Raw genomic sequence first — 13,303 nt, 5'->3', positions numbered from 1 at the left:
TGCTCAGCCACACAGTCCTGGTTTCAAATGCATTCCAATGTGTTCTGTGCATTCAGTGTTCATTCTATAGCTGGAAGAGCTAAAACAGTCTTTTGTAGTGGTGCCTTTTTCTTTTCAAGAGGCAATCCAAATGCTTTCTTTTTTCCTTTGTGCTTAAGTATTGATTTAGTTAATATCTTAAATTTCAAGTATTAGATTTGTGAGTGTTCACTTTTAATTTTTTTAAGTGAAAAGTCAAGGCCTTTTTCAGTGTAACTGAGGGAGATGTGTGGTGCACACACATCCTATCTCAGAGATAGGAAAGAATTTACACTCTTCCGAAACATGAAGCTTCCTCCTTCTCCACCCCAAACCAGAGCTTTAATATGTTAATTAAAAAGAGGTAGAGAAAACAAACTTTTTCGATTTTTAATATTATCAGTAGCCCCTCTGCTTTTCTACAGGTGAGTGAAGGTTTACTAAGAAAACCTCTTTGACAGAAACTAATCATGGAATACATGCAGGAGCAGCTCACATGATAAATCCTAGTCATAGTTATCACAAGTATAGAAGTGGTGACAAAGTTACTGATCTCAGTGGGTCTTCAGTTAGCACAGCTGTTGTGGGATGGCTTCTGGTTCAAGCCTTAAACCGAAGAGTCTACCTCTAACTTTGTGTGCACATACTGAGAAATCTTCCTGAAGACAAGCTGGACAAGCTTATTCTTGCTCATCTTCCTTTATTTTTTTCTTTTTTCTCCTCTCTAGACCTATTTTGGAATGGATGTTTCCGCTGTTGAGGATCCTGTTCAGAGAAGAGCCCTTGAAACAATGATAAAAACATATGGGCAAACACCTCGCCAGCTGTTCCATGCAGCACACGTTAGCAGACCTGGATCCAGGCTTATCATGGAAGGAGAACTTCCTGCTGCCATGGGATTACTAGTGCAATTTGCTTTCAGAGAAACCAGAGAACACACTAAAGAAATAATGTATCCTGTATGTCTTTTTGATTTGCAAGATGTTTAATTAACATTCATGTGCTGTAATTACTGTACCATTATGCTTATCGTTTCCTTCCTAAAACTGAACTTACTACCAATATTGTACCAACCAAACAAAAGCCACACAAATGTAATTAAAGTGATAGTGGAATTAAATTTTGTGGTTTCGCTATCACTTTAAGTGAAAGTGACAGTGATAGATACGTATAGCAAATAGGTTTTGGAAGGCATTTCACCTAGCCAGTTTTGTACTTTCAATGATGAATGCTGGCATCTGTGTGAAAGCATACTATGTGTTTACTTACTATAGGTTTTCTTGAATCCTCAACTTGTCTGCAGGACAGATCAACTTTCTTAGCTTCAAACAATTGTTTTCCCTGAAGTCCAGTGAGAAACTAAATTCTTGCATTTAAAAGAAATCTGTATTTTTCACTAAACCACCTGAACTACAAGCTTATCTCAACCCTTAAAGGGTGAGAATACCCTTAAGACTAGTTGTTTAGCTGGTAATACTACCCTGCTTCTTATTTGCTAGTGTTTTTAGAGTGCTTCAGCAGTCTTTACCTTGTGGTTCCTTACAGGAATTTCTCTTACTAATGAGATTATACTTTCTGAAAAGTTTTTTCCACCTTATAATTTGAACCTTATTTGTGCTTGTTTTAGAGTCCATTGCCATGGATAAAAGGGTTGAAGTGGGGAGAATATGTTGGTTCCCCAAGTGCTCCAGATCCTGTTGTCTGCTTTAGCCAGCCTCATGGAGAAAGGTTTGGCTCTCTCCAGGCTTTACCAACTAAAGCTATCTGTGGTTTGTCTCGCAAGTTTTGCCTTTTGATGATATATAGCAAGGAGCAAGGTATGAATTTGTGCTTATTCCATACATGCACAATGTGTGTGAAAAAACCTAAGTCAAATACTAGTATTATTTTTCACCAAACTTGCCACATTTAGCTACTTTTGCTAAAGATTGATTTATAAATCCAGCTTCCACATGTGTGGTATCTTTCCTGGAGGTTGGATTTTATGTACTTTGAATACTACAAAACTACATAGGGGCGCAGCATCCTGTAATTAAGGGGATATTTTTCATTAAAGTGACTGAAGCATGAGGATGCAACTTCAGAATTTGCCAGTGGATTCAGTCCAAGAAGAACCTAAGAACAGATGAAAAGAACATGTGGCAACAGAAAGGAAAATTAAAGGAGTTCTTTTTAGAGGCAAAGAATGAGGGAAGTTACCAGTAAAAAGCAGAGGCTGAAGGATCTTTTGCTCTCAGATAAACTTCTGAGAGAGATTCCTATTGAAAATGGTCAAATAGGTTCTGATACTCCTGGGTTGTTTATAATATGTACTAGTGAAATAAATGGCTTCACTTTTAGTCAATGAAAATAAGTAACGTTCTCCTTGACAATTATGAATAGTCATTTCTCTATCTGGGATATGTTGTCAGCTTCTTCCCTTTCTCTCCACATGCAACACATGCTTTTTGTAAGCTCTTTGGAGAACACTGAATGCTCACATAATCTCTTAAAACTGTTCATAACACATTAGAAATTAAGACATAGTCTAACAGAAAATACCTTCTTTTGAACGTTTGGGGGGGTGTTATATCATAGCTTATGATACAGATTTTTATTGTTGACTGTTGAAGTGTGTGTATGTGACACAATATTATATGCCTTCCACCAGGTGTGAGAAGCATGCATAGTACTGACATTCAGTGGTCAGCTATCCTGAGCTGGGGATATGCGGATAACATTTTACGACTGAAAAGCAAGCAGAGTGAACCTCCAGTAAATTTTATACAGAGCTCTCAGTTCCATCAGGTGAAAAAATCAGGCTCTTGGTTTTGAATTTAATATTGCTAGTTTAAGTGGGGGCCTGACTTGGCAGTACGTTCGTTCATCTTGGACATGAGCATCCAAACACAATTGGTTTTAATCTCTTTGATTCTCCTTTGGAATGTGTACCTTACTGCTCCAGTGTATCTTGTTCCTGGATGTTTTTCTCTACCAGGTTAACACCCCATGTTAACTAAATGCATTTGATTTTCGTAGCTTTTCCTTCCTATGGAGTATTGATATGGGTTTCTAAAAGCTTATGTTCTGGGCCAAGAAAAATGAGTACCTGAAAATTCTAGATGCCTAGCATTAGAAGCAGAACTGCACTATAGTTTAGGATTCTTCTGAAAAAGGTTGCCTAAAAGATTGTTATGGAACACTGCCTAATCTCCATTACGCTCCTGTGGTTGGTGATATTCTACCAAAAAGATTTTGACTGGTAATGTGGCTGTAGATCTAGAAGTCTGCAGTAGTTTACTTCTCTTTAGCTCTGAATTCTGTGCTACACACAATTTCTTTCTGTACTTTGATTCTTAAGTAATAACAAATGTGACCTAGGGCAGACATGTTTTGTCTCTTGGATTTCCTCAGCTTAGGCTTTTCTTAAGATAACCAATAAAGAATTGGTTTGACCAAATGCTCTGGCCTAATTAGAAAAATTTCCATTCTAATTTTTTATTCCTTCCTGTCTTTGTCTTTCCAAGGTAACAAGTTGTGCCTGGGTGCCAGACAGTTGTCAGCTGTTCACAGGGAGTAAATCTGGTGTCATCACAGCGTATATGAACAGATTCACTAGCAATACAGTAAGTTTCATTGCTTAATACTTACATTTAAGGATTTAGCTGTACTCATTACTAGAGTCTTTTTATTTAAAAAAAAAAAAAAGAAATGTGAGAAAAGGTTGTGTTAGATGCAGGACAATCTCAAGTTCCTGTTTTTTTGAAGGATCTTCTTTGATATTGTTAAATAGATTTATCTCAGCATGTTTATTTGTTTGCTATTAAGCTGCTGCACACACTGCTAGCCTTTAGTCAGCCCTCATCATCTTGGTACATAGAGCTCTGACTACATTCAGTACTGCCTGGATCTGAACCTCTCTGGCACAATGAAGCTCCCTTCATTAAAGAGTAACTTTCTGTGATGAGCAAGCCTTTCAAAACCTTAACTGAAACTGTGGAATGCGTTTCCCTAAAGTAAATAACATTTCAAATGCAGAAGGCACTTATACTGCAGAGAATCAAAATGAAATCTTCCATGGTATGTATATTAACCACTAAGCCTCTTTGCTTTGTGTTATTCCTCAAGGGAAAGAGTTGTGAGGAAGAAAGGGAGAAAAATAAGATGCATTTTTTTTAATGTATGAGTGAAAGATACTGAGATATTAGTATAAACTGCCCTGATGCTATGTGGTAATGTGCATGGTATGAAAGCAGAAATAGAATTTTAAATTCATTATCTGGTTCAGACTGAATTTCTGGGCTTCAGCCTGACTTTCTCCAGCAGTAGCTTCTGCTTCTTGTAGTTTTAACAGAGTTTGCAGCTTTCTTGTCAAATCATCCTGTGTCTACAGGATTACCCATCGCAACAACTAAACTAAACTGATTTCTCAAATTTTGCTCTTGAATGGCTACATTAGCATGGGCTAGGGGAACCTTGGTATGCCTGCCTGGTTTCCTGCTTTCAGCAGTGGCATACAGCTGGTGCTTAGACTGGAAATACTACAAACATACAGCGATTTTTCTCCTTGGCTTTCTTCCAGTTTCTGGGACTCAATTCCTGAGATCAGCAGCACTTGCAGTAGAGCTTGAAGCCTGCAGGCTTGTCAGTTGAATCTTAAGTCAGGCAACTTGACTGCTACCCAGCATAGTGAATTTTTAAATAACCTGTACTGAGATTTGGAGCTGGTTAAATTTTTTTGAGATACTAAAACACAAACACAATATACTTGCTTTCTGCAGTGCTAAAAAGAAACCGGGACTATGATTCTTAAGTTGCCTGCATTTCCTAGATACAAGTTTTTTTGGTTTTTTTTTTTCCCAGCTGCACAGATGTTGTCTTTGAGACACTCTGCTGTATTTCTCAGCACTCAGTTTTACATGCCCCGGGCAGACTGACCTTATGCCAATTTTTGTAGCTTCTGTTGAGTCAGTTACCTGAGTTAGGGCTGCAGGGAATGCAAGCGTGCTTCCTAGCATCTGTTCTGTATGTATCTTGTCAGCTGTTCAGTGATAAGGTGAACAGGTTGTTATAATGTTGTATTTGAAACATGAGTATTTTGCCTTGGTTCACATTTATGTAAATTCAATGTATAAAACATGTTGTTAGCATGCTGTCAGAATTCAAAAATGCCTCCATGTTGTACTTTAGATGCTCTGTTTTTCCTAGCCTTTATTTAAGATGGTCAGAAAACTAAAAGTACTGCTTTGAAGCTGTGATCTGTCTTGAAAAATAAGTTGTACCTTCATGAAAACCTCAGCCAAGCATTTCTGATTTAAAAATTACTCCAGTCTTCACTCCCTGACTACTAGAGTTGTCTTAGAAACAGAGCATCATAATAATTTGTTTGAGTAAAACTGGGCAATGATGATAAATTTCCCACTCAAGTGCTGTAGGTGATCATTTGGAGTAGACAGCAGAAAGAACTACTTTAGAAGGTAGATACACAGATGCATGTTTTTCCACATCTACATACTTGGTTTAGTGGCTGTCATCTAAAAGCAAGTGGGAAGTAAAAAGAAGGTGATATTTTAGTCATGTGGTAATTATTTCATAGGTTATTAGACCTGAATACAATTGGTGCTAAACTTCTGGTTTGTCTCATTACAATATTACAATAACACAGTGAAAAATCAATAAACCTTTGCTATTAATACTATTGAGAAAGGCTAGTGAAGGTGAATCCTATTTTCAGTTCAAGTGTTGAAATGCAGTACAGCAGCAAACACTTAAAGGAAGTGGGAGGAGAACTGTAAAAGGGTTACCAAATCAGGTCTTCAGGAAATTGGAACTCTTGCATGTTGCTGTTATGGAAAAAAATGGGTACAATTTTTCTCTGAATTGAGCAAGGATTAAACATGAATAGATGCCACACTAGTCTGAGAATGACAACTGGATACTTTAGTGTATCTGTCTTGGATGATAAGCTTAGCAGCAAGAGTGAAGTAGCAGGTCTTCGTGTTGCCAAAAAGTATATTGACTTTTGCAACATTATATTGTACTTTTTAGTGCAGAAGACCATGTAAACTTTTGACAGAGTTAAACAGATAAAGCAGAAGCATATGTATATTTTTATCTTACAGACTTTTTGTAGACCTGCTATATGCACACCGCATACAAAAATGCGGACAGTGTGCTCTGACGTGGGGAAATAAAAGAAATGAAAAGTTTTCTGCTTACAAAGATTATTCTAATCTCTGTACAGTGAGTTGTCTTAGTTAAAGCATTATCTCATTAAGCAGTTTAAGATCTTAGTCATTTCAAGTGCCATTTGCTGCTTTCATTTTTATCCAGCATTTCCTATATTTAAACATGACTTGCTGCATATTTTTCCAATTGGGTACCACCAAAGGCTTAGCATGAACTTGAGTTCCCATTGATTTATTGTGGTGGGATTACTGTGATTACTGGTGAGCTGAGTTTTCCTTCTGTGCTTCCAAGTGTTTCCTCTCAATGTGAAAATATTGAGGACTGTCAATTTGCTGTCATGTGGAAATAGCAGTCCTGCAGAAAACAAATCAGCTGATATCAAGATGTGTAACTGAGACACAAGTACAAAGGTCTTCATTTTGATTCACTGGACCTCATCAAAATGTTTGCTTAGACTAAAGCACTGGAAGCAAAAAGTTGAACTTTAATGATATGTATGCCTTATTGCATTATAAAGCATTAAACATACTAAAGCATTAACAACATTGCTAAACTGATGACATTAAAAGCAATGGCAACCATTTATTTGAATCCGGAGCGCTGGAACAGGCTGCCCAGGAAGGTTGTGAAGTCCTCTTTTCTGGAAACTTTCAAAACCCACCTTCATGCATTCCTGTGCAGACTACCTTCCAACCTCTAATATACTGTGATACTGTGAATCTAAGAATTAAACTTCATGTTTCATCTTGCTGTTTTTCAGCCTTCAGAAATAGAAATGGAGTCTCAAGTGCATCTGTACGGTCACACAGCAGAAATAACAAGCTTGTTTGTGTGCAAACCATACAGCATAATGATAAGTGTCAGCAAAGATGGAACCTGCATCATCTGGGATTTGAACAGGTATAAGTATATATGGAACAGGTACAAATATTTTCCAATGGCTTTTTTTAAGTACGTGTTTTCCAACTTTTGGGTACCTTTACTCTCTTAATGTTAACTGAATTTGTTCCATGTGTATCTTACTGTGAAGTCCAAACCCTTACTGGGTTTTTCCATGAAGAGTGCTGAAATTCCAGAATGAATATGAAGAATACCATCTTTGCGCAAAATGTTGATTGAAATCAATAAAAGTCTTAGATAAGGTTCTAGAGAAAACTATTTATTTGAGTCTGAGTTTCAAACTTGTTCTTTTTATTGTCTTAAGGCTGTGCTATGTCCAGAGCCTGGCTGGGCACAAGAGCCCTGTTACTGCAGTTTCAGCTAGCGAAACAACTGGTGATATTGCAACAGTCTGCGATTCAGGTATATTTGGCAATCAAGAAAGCTGTTTTGACTTGCAAACCAAACAAGTTGTGAGACTTACTATTAAATTAGTTACTGAGTGTGTGCTGATCATCTGAAAGTGTTTGGTCAACGTTCTTACCTAGTAACATAAACATTTATCCAGAAATGATTAGGCAAATGTTTGAGTAAAACGTAGAGATCTAAAAGCTAATAGCTTGGATCTCTCCCTAAATGGACTTAAATTTTCAACAGATTGCTGGGAGACCTAAATTCTGTGAAGCTGGCTACTTCCATTTTAACAGAAATTATTGAAGCTATAGTGCTTCTGAGGAGTACAGGGCATTACAGGGCAACAGAATTTTGTTGCAGGCTCTATCACTTTAAATACTTCCATACCCCCAGAAGCAAACAGATCCTCCTCCATCTTACTTTAAAGCAAATTTTGGTACTATCTTATTTTCCACCTAGTACTCTTTCTGCATGAGAGCATAAAGATCTATTTGAGCAGTGGGATTTTGAGCATTTCAGAATGCTCTGAAATACTCAAAAGGACCAGATTGACTGTGTGCTACAAAACTATATATCGGTCAAGCAAGGCCAAGCCAGAGTCCTCAGACCTTTTGCTGTCTATAGGAATACCTGTGTGTATTGTGTCAACTTCAGACTGGGGTTGGGGGGAAACATTCTATCTAAATGACAGAATATTGTTTCATTGATCCAAGGAGACATAGAACAAGATGGAAGAGAGCTTAACTTTAAACATATGGTTAGAAGACAGTTGTGGATCCATACTTCGGGCCAATTTTCTTTCTTTTTTGCCTTGAATAAGTTAGGTCTTATAGCCATCTTTTTTTCTGGTAGTGCTCCATAGGCAGAACTGAAACAAATAACTGTTCCAAGTCTGGGGGGAGAGAAAAATCACACCCAAAAAGCAAAATAGCACTGCCTATAATATTAAAGGGGGAGATTATTCTGGCAGTTTCAGAAACCTAATATTTAGGTTTTAAATGGACATGGAGACTTTCACTTTTTTTGGTTAAAAAATGTGGGTTTGTTTTTCTGAAAAATGTAGTATTCTTGGTAAGGAATGAGTTTTAAAGCAGTGGCTGTGTTATTAGTTTGATAGACTCTAATAATCGTGGATAATAAGGTTAACTGTGTTTGACACTTGAAATATTTTGCTTTAAATGCAAGCCAGAGTACAAGAACTAGATGCTCAAAGTACATAGTATGAATTCCCTCTTAGTGCTTCCCTGTTAGTGCATCAGTCATTTAAGAGTAAATTCGTATAGCATTTTGTAAGTATAATGTTCTATAACATTACATGTTTTCTAAATTACTGCGGTGGCTTGGTGGTTTGCATGTTCCCCGTCACAAAAGGAGGGAAGAAGTAATTGTTTTCCAGGGCACACATCAGTCAGTTATTTAAACCTTTTGATCTTTCAAGAAGTGAAACTCTTTAGCACTGAAAGGTTCTCTGCATAGACCTAGCTGTGGTCTAGGTTTATATTTTAATACTCCCATACTGTGTTCTGTTACAGTTGGAGGGGGTAGTGATTTGAGACTTTGGACAGTTAATGGTGATCTCGTGGGACATGTACACTGCAGGGAAAGTATTTGCTCTGTTGCTTTCTCTAACCAGCCTGAAGGAGTGTCTGTCAACGTGATTGCAGGGGGGCTTGAAAATGGAGTTGTAAGGTAAGTATTCTGAAACTTTTACTTACTAAAATGCTTTATAACTTAGGCTTACCATTTGAGAGCATGTACTACAAATATGCTGAGATACAGAAGGTGGAGCAACTGTTGTTCAGTTTCCAATTTTAGTAGTTGGTAAATAGGTTATGTTTATCACTGAAATATTTGTAAAATTAAATTTTAAGGAAAATGCCTTTTTCTTTCAGACTCTGGAGTACATGGGACTTGAAACCAGTACGAGAAATAACATTTTCAAAGTCAGCCAAACCTATTATAAGGTAAAAAGATCTGAAGTAGACAAAAAAGAATTTTTCATTTTGGGGGGTACGGGGAAACCACAAACAAACAACAAAACCCCCTCCAAACAAACACGAAAATAAAAAGAAAAAGAATTACCAACAAAAAGAAAACCCACACACAAAAAAACCCCCAAACCACAACAAAATAGTTTTGTGTTGAATGTGGATTTGACATGAGAACAGGAGGTAAACACCCATGTCTAAAAACAGAAATGCAATCCTACTAATTATTCATGATAGCCAAATGAGCACAAGGGTACTGACAGTAAAAACTAGGTTCTGATGCTGGCCAGATAGAAGTTAGCAGGATTCCCTTAAAGTGAAAGCTAACTACTTTTCTTAAATCTAATATTTTTCCCCAAAGTCTGTGAGAAAAAAAAAAAAATCATGAGATAATCTTAACTTTGTCAGACTCAAATAGTATTTTCCTTCCTCAGAAATAAATGACAACACTGCATTTTCCATGACCTTGTTTTCCCCCCTTTTCTCATGCTGGAGGGAAACTGTGGAGAAGGGAGTAAAGGGGACTTCAGAGAAGCCTGGAAGCTCCTGTTTTGGAGTGCTTGTCTAATTTTCTGAGTTCCCATGGTGATTTATATAAGCAGCATTATTCTTGTGCCATCACTATTCTGTATTTTGAAAACAGTCAAAGGATTGAGTCTTTCATATTCCCCAGTGATATAGCAGTCTGCACAGAGGTCTTACAGTTATGCCAATATGTTATCATCTTAATGTTAGCATAGTAACAAATTACTCTGAAAATTTTTTGACCATTGATGAAACATAATTTAATATCCAAGCCACTAATCACCATTTTTAGAACTAAAAAACATTGATAACAGCTATTGTCTCTAACTCCTTTAAGAAGCATATTTCACAAAGCTTGTTGATAGTGATTTAGTAGCTATTGAATAATTTAGTTTCCTGCTTAAATGAGACATAAAATGGATGCTGACCTTCATGCTCTCTAACATTACCCATGATATGACTGAAGGGCTTTACTACTATTAAAACTCAAGAAATTCCTGGCTGAGCATAAGTTCTGTGATGTGCCCTGAAATGTGATGGATTTAGTTTCTTTGTTAGCAAGCAAGTTCAAAGGGCACTAAGTTGTGTTGCTGGAAAGTCTTCCTTTCAGCAGAAGGGGCAGCTCATGCTGATATTGGTCCTACCCTTTTCTTTAAAGCATCAGGAAATGAGTATTAAAGTGCACGACATGTCAAAGTGCTGGACAAAGCTGTAGTTCAGCTTCTTTTGTTACAAAAATGAGCAAGCAGATATATGCAAACACGACTATGTTAATGTACTCAACTGGGGCTCGCCGGAGAGCTAATCTTTGGTTAGACTCTTACAGGTTTTGAATGTTTTCTAGCACTTTAAATTGCCAAATACAATATCAAAATAGATTGTCATCTTCTTTTTCAGCCTTACATTTTCCTGTGATGGTCATCACTTGTTCACAGCCAATAGCGATGGAAATGTTATAGCTTGGTGTCGTAAGGACCAGCAGCGCCTGAAGTTACCCATGTTCTATTCATTCCTTAGCAGCTATGCAGCTGGGTGACTATTTTTGCTGCTAACTCATGTCTCTGATGCACTTTAAATCCAAAATAGATTACAGAATCTCTTATTTAACTGGATTTTGAAGTAGCTTGAATGTCTCTAGAATGAGTGAACAGATTTTTTTTTTTTATTAACATTATTATTGTTTGGTTGTTTTTGTTGTTGTTTTTTTTTTTTTCAAAGAGCAGTCTAAGGTGGTTGTAAAATTGCATATGTGCATGCACAAACTTGAAGCATATACAGGTCACCAGGAAGCTCTGGTCATATACTCCAATACCAGCAAAGTGACTCATAAATGCTCTAACATACAAGTCAAAATGCTGCAATATAAACATAATCATTCTTTTCAAAAACATTTCTTGGACTGAAGTATTTTTTAAAAATGGATGGATCATGCTTATTCCCCCTCTTGTGTTATAAAATATTGGCAGCATAAAGTTCTGTAAATATGTACTAAAATGTCAGCATACGTATATCTGAGCTGAGCATGAAATAGTTAGCTCTGGGATAAGCAGCCCAAAACTTAAAAATCTGAGACCACTTAAAATTGCTTTTTTTGAGGAGCAAAGAACTTAGTAGGTGCTTTTTGCACCATTTTATGGTATTGTAATCCTAAAAATTGAATTTGTTATCTTTATATTTTTAAATTTTCCCATCTTCTCTGTAGTATAGGTCTTTTACAACAGGCAAAAATAAAATATTTGTCTTTGATATTTGGACAACTCATGGCATAGTGAAACAAATTAGATCATGTTTCAGTTTTTTTGTTGTGGTGTCCACTCCCTAACTTTGTACCATCTAGCTACTGCAATTTTGCGGCAGAATAAATGTTACATAAACACACAGCTTATCTCTAAAAAAAGTTGATAAAGAAGGCACAGATGTTCTCATGTTCTAGTGTCATTGATGTTCAATACACTGTAAAATGCTGGAATCTGCTTGAATAATCAATGTTTATAGGCATCAGATGATTTTGAAAAGTTTGCACAGATATGCTTCGTAAAACGTTATTTATTCCTAGATGCTATTTTGGGAGGGAAAAAAATAAGCCTCCATTGTGAAAGGCTTAACAAATTCAAATTCTTAGGCAAGGATAAAAATTAACATTTCAGATGATGGCTTTGAAAACCCCTAACCTGACACCATGAACGAGTGCCTACTAGTCATATGACTGGTCAAACGGGAATGCTACACAAGCAAAATGCAGTTACATTGTTCTTTTAAATTACTTTGCCTTTCCATGTTGGGTATGTTCTGTTATTGTTGGGTATGTTCTGTTATTGCCATACAGACAAACTGCTGTATTTTGTCATGTTTAAGTGTTCAAAACACTGTATACAAAATAGTAAAGTTGTGATGAAGCTGACACGCAAGAAATATTTATACCTGTTTCAAAAACTGCAAGCAGTTTTCAGAAATTCTCGAAACTTCCTGATTGGACAACTTTTCAAACTAGAAAATCCTTTAAAAAAGTATTATCATAATCCATGACACAGAAGCTGATCCTTCGGTTAAATTAAGCAAGTGGCTACATATACTATATGACTTTTAAATTGCATATATTGTAGCAGCATTGTATGGGATGGCTTTAGTAATTTTTTCACTGTCAAAATGTTAATGTAAAGCCCAAACACAAACTGAAAGTTTTCTGGCTCATGTTGATGTGTTCTACGTAAGAGACAAATGACAAATATTGTGGGTTTGGGGTGCTTTTGTGTGCCCTGGTTTAAGGTGTTGCTCAAAAAGTCTTATTTTTCTAAAGTAGAATTCCAGTTGTTACAAACCAATATGCAAAGTTGCTGGCCTTGTAAAGAGTGCAATATTATATTTTTATGTAAAAGATTTTTCGAGGCAAGGAATATTTATTCAGCTTAAGATTATGGAACTATTAAAATAACATTGCAGTAGTATCTGTGCATGATGTACTGAAATTTCATGTAAATGTCACATTCCACACTATCTTTGTATATACATTGTCACATTGTTGGATAATAAACAAATCTTTGTACCAAACTGGAATGATTATAAACATGTTTTGGACTTAATTTCATCTTTCTTCTTTGAGAGATCTTGTACACTTTGCTCTAGATCAGTTTCTCCTGGTTCTTTCGCATTTTAAATCGTGAAGTGAGGAAGTTCTGTTTATGGACTACATTAGGTAGCTGTCATACTGAAAGCGGGAGGAATGTAAGATCGAAGGTGGCATACTGCTGGCACGTGTCCTTCCTTCACATAGGATGCAAGACTGCAGCTTCCTCCTGACTGAAGTGAGGGCA

The 13,303-nt window shown here is 36.6% G+C and overlaps 1 protein-coding gene across 2 annotated transcripts in view; it reads left to right on the top strand.

Moving 5' to 3' along the window:
* Positions 1-11,031, top strand: part of LYST (lysosomal trafficking regulator) — a 63,260-nt gene extending 52,229 nt beyond the window's left edge. For both annotated transcript variants that reach the window (XM_054399282.1, XM_054399283.1), the window contains exons 43-51: positions 747-977; positions 1,646-1,835; positions 2,669-2,805; positions 3,525-3,623; positions 6,947-7,086; positions 7,391-7,488; positions 9,012-9,168; positions 9,372-9,443; positions 10,890-11,031. In XM_054399282.1, the coding sequence (XP_054255257.1) occupies positions 747-977; positions 1,646-1,835; positions 2,669-2,805; positions 3,525-3,623; positions 6,947-7,086; positions 7,391-7,488; positions 9,012-9,168; positions 9,372-9,443; positions 10,890-11,028 (1,263 nt within the window). In that variant the 3' untranslated portion in view covers positions 11,029-11,031. The remainder of the gene's footprint in view (positions 1-746; positions 978-1,645; positions 1,836-2,668; positions 2,806-3,524; positions 3,624-6,946; positions 7,087-7,390; positions 7,489-9,011; positions 9,169-9,371; positions 9,444-10,889) is intronic.
* The last annotated feature ends 2,272 nt before the right edge of the window (positions 11,032-13,303 follow it).

This window comes from Indicator indicator, chromosome 2 (genome assembly GCF_027791375.1).
Source record: "Indicator indicator isolate 239-I01 chromosome 2, UM_Iind_1.1, whole genome shotgun sequence".
In the NCBI taxonomy this organism is placed as follows: domain Eukaryota; kingdom Metazoa; phylum Chordata; class Aves; order Piciformes; family Indicatoridae; genus Indicator; species Indicator indicator.
This window is presented reverse-complemented; position numbering and strand designations above follow the sequence as displayed.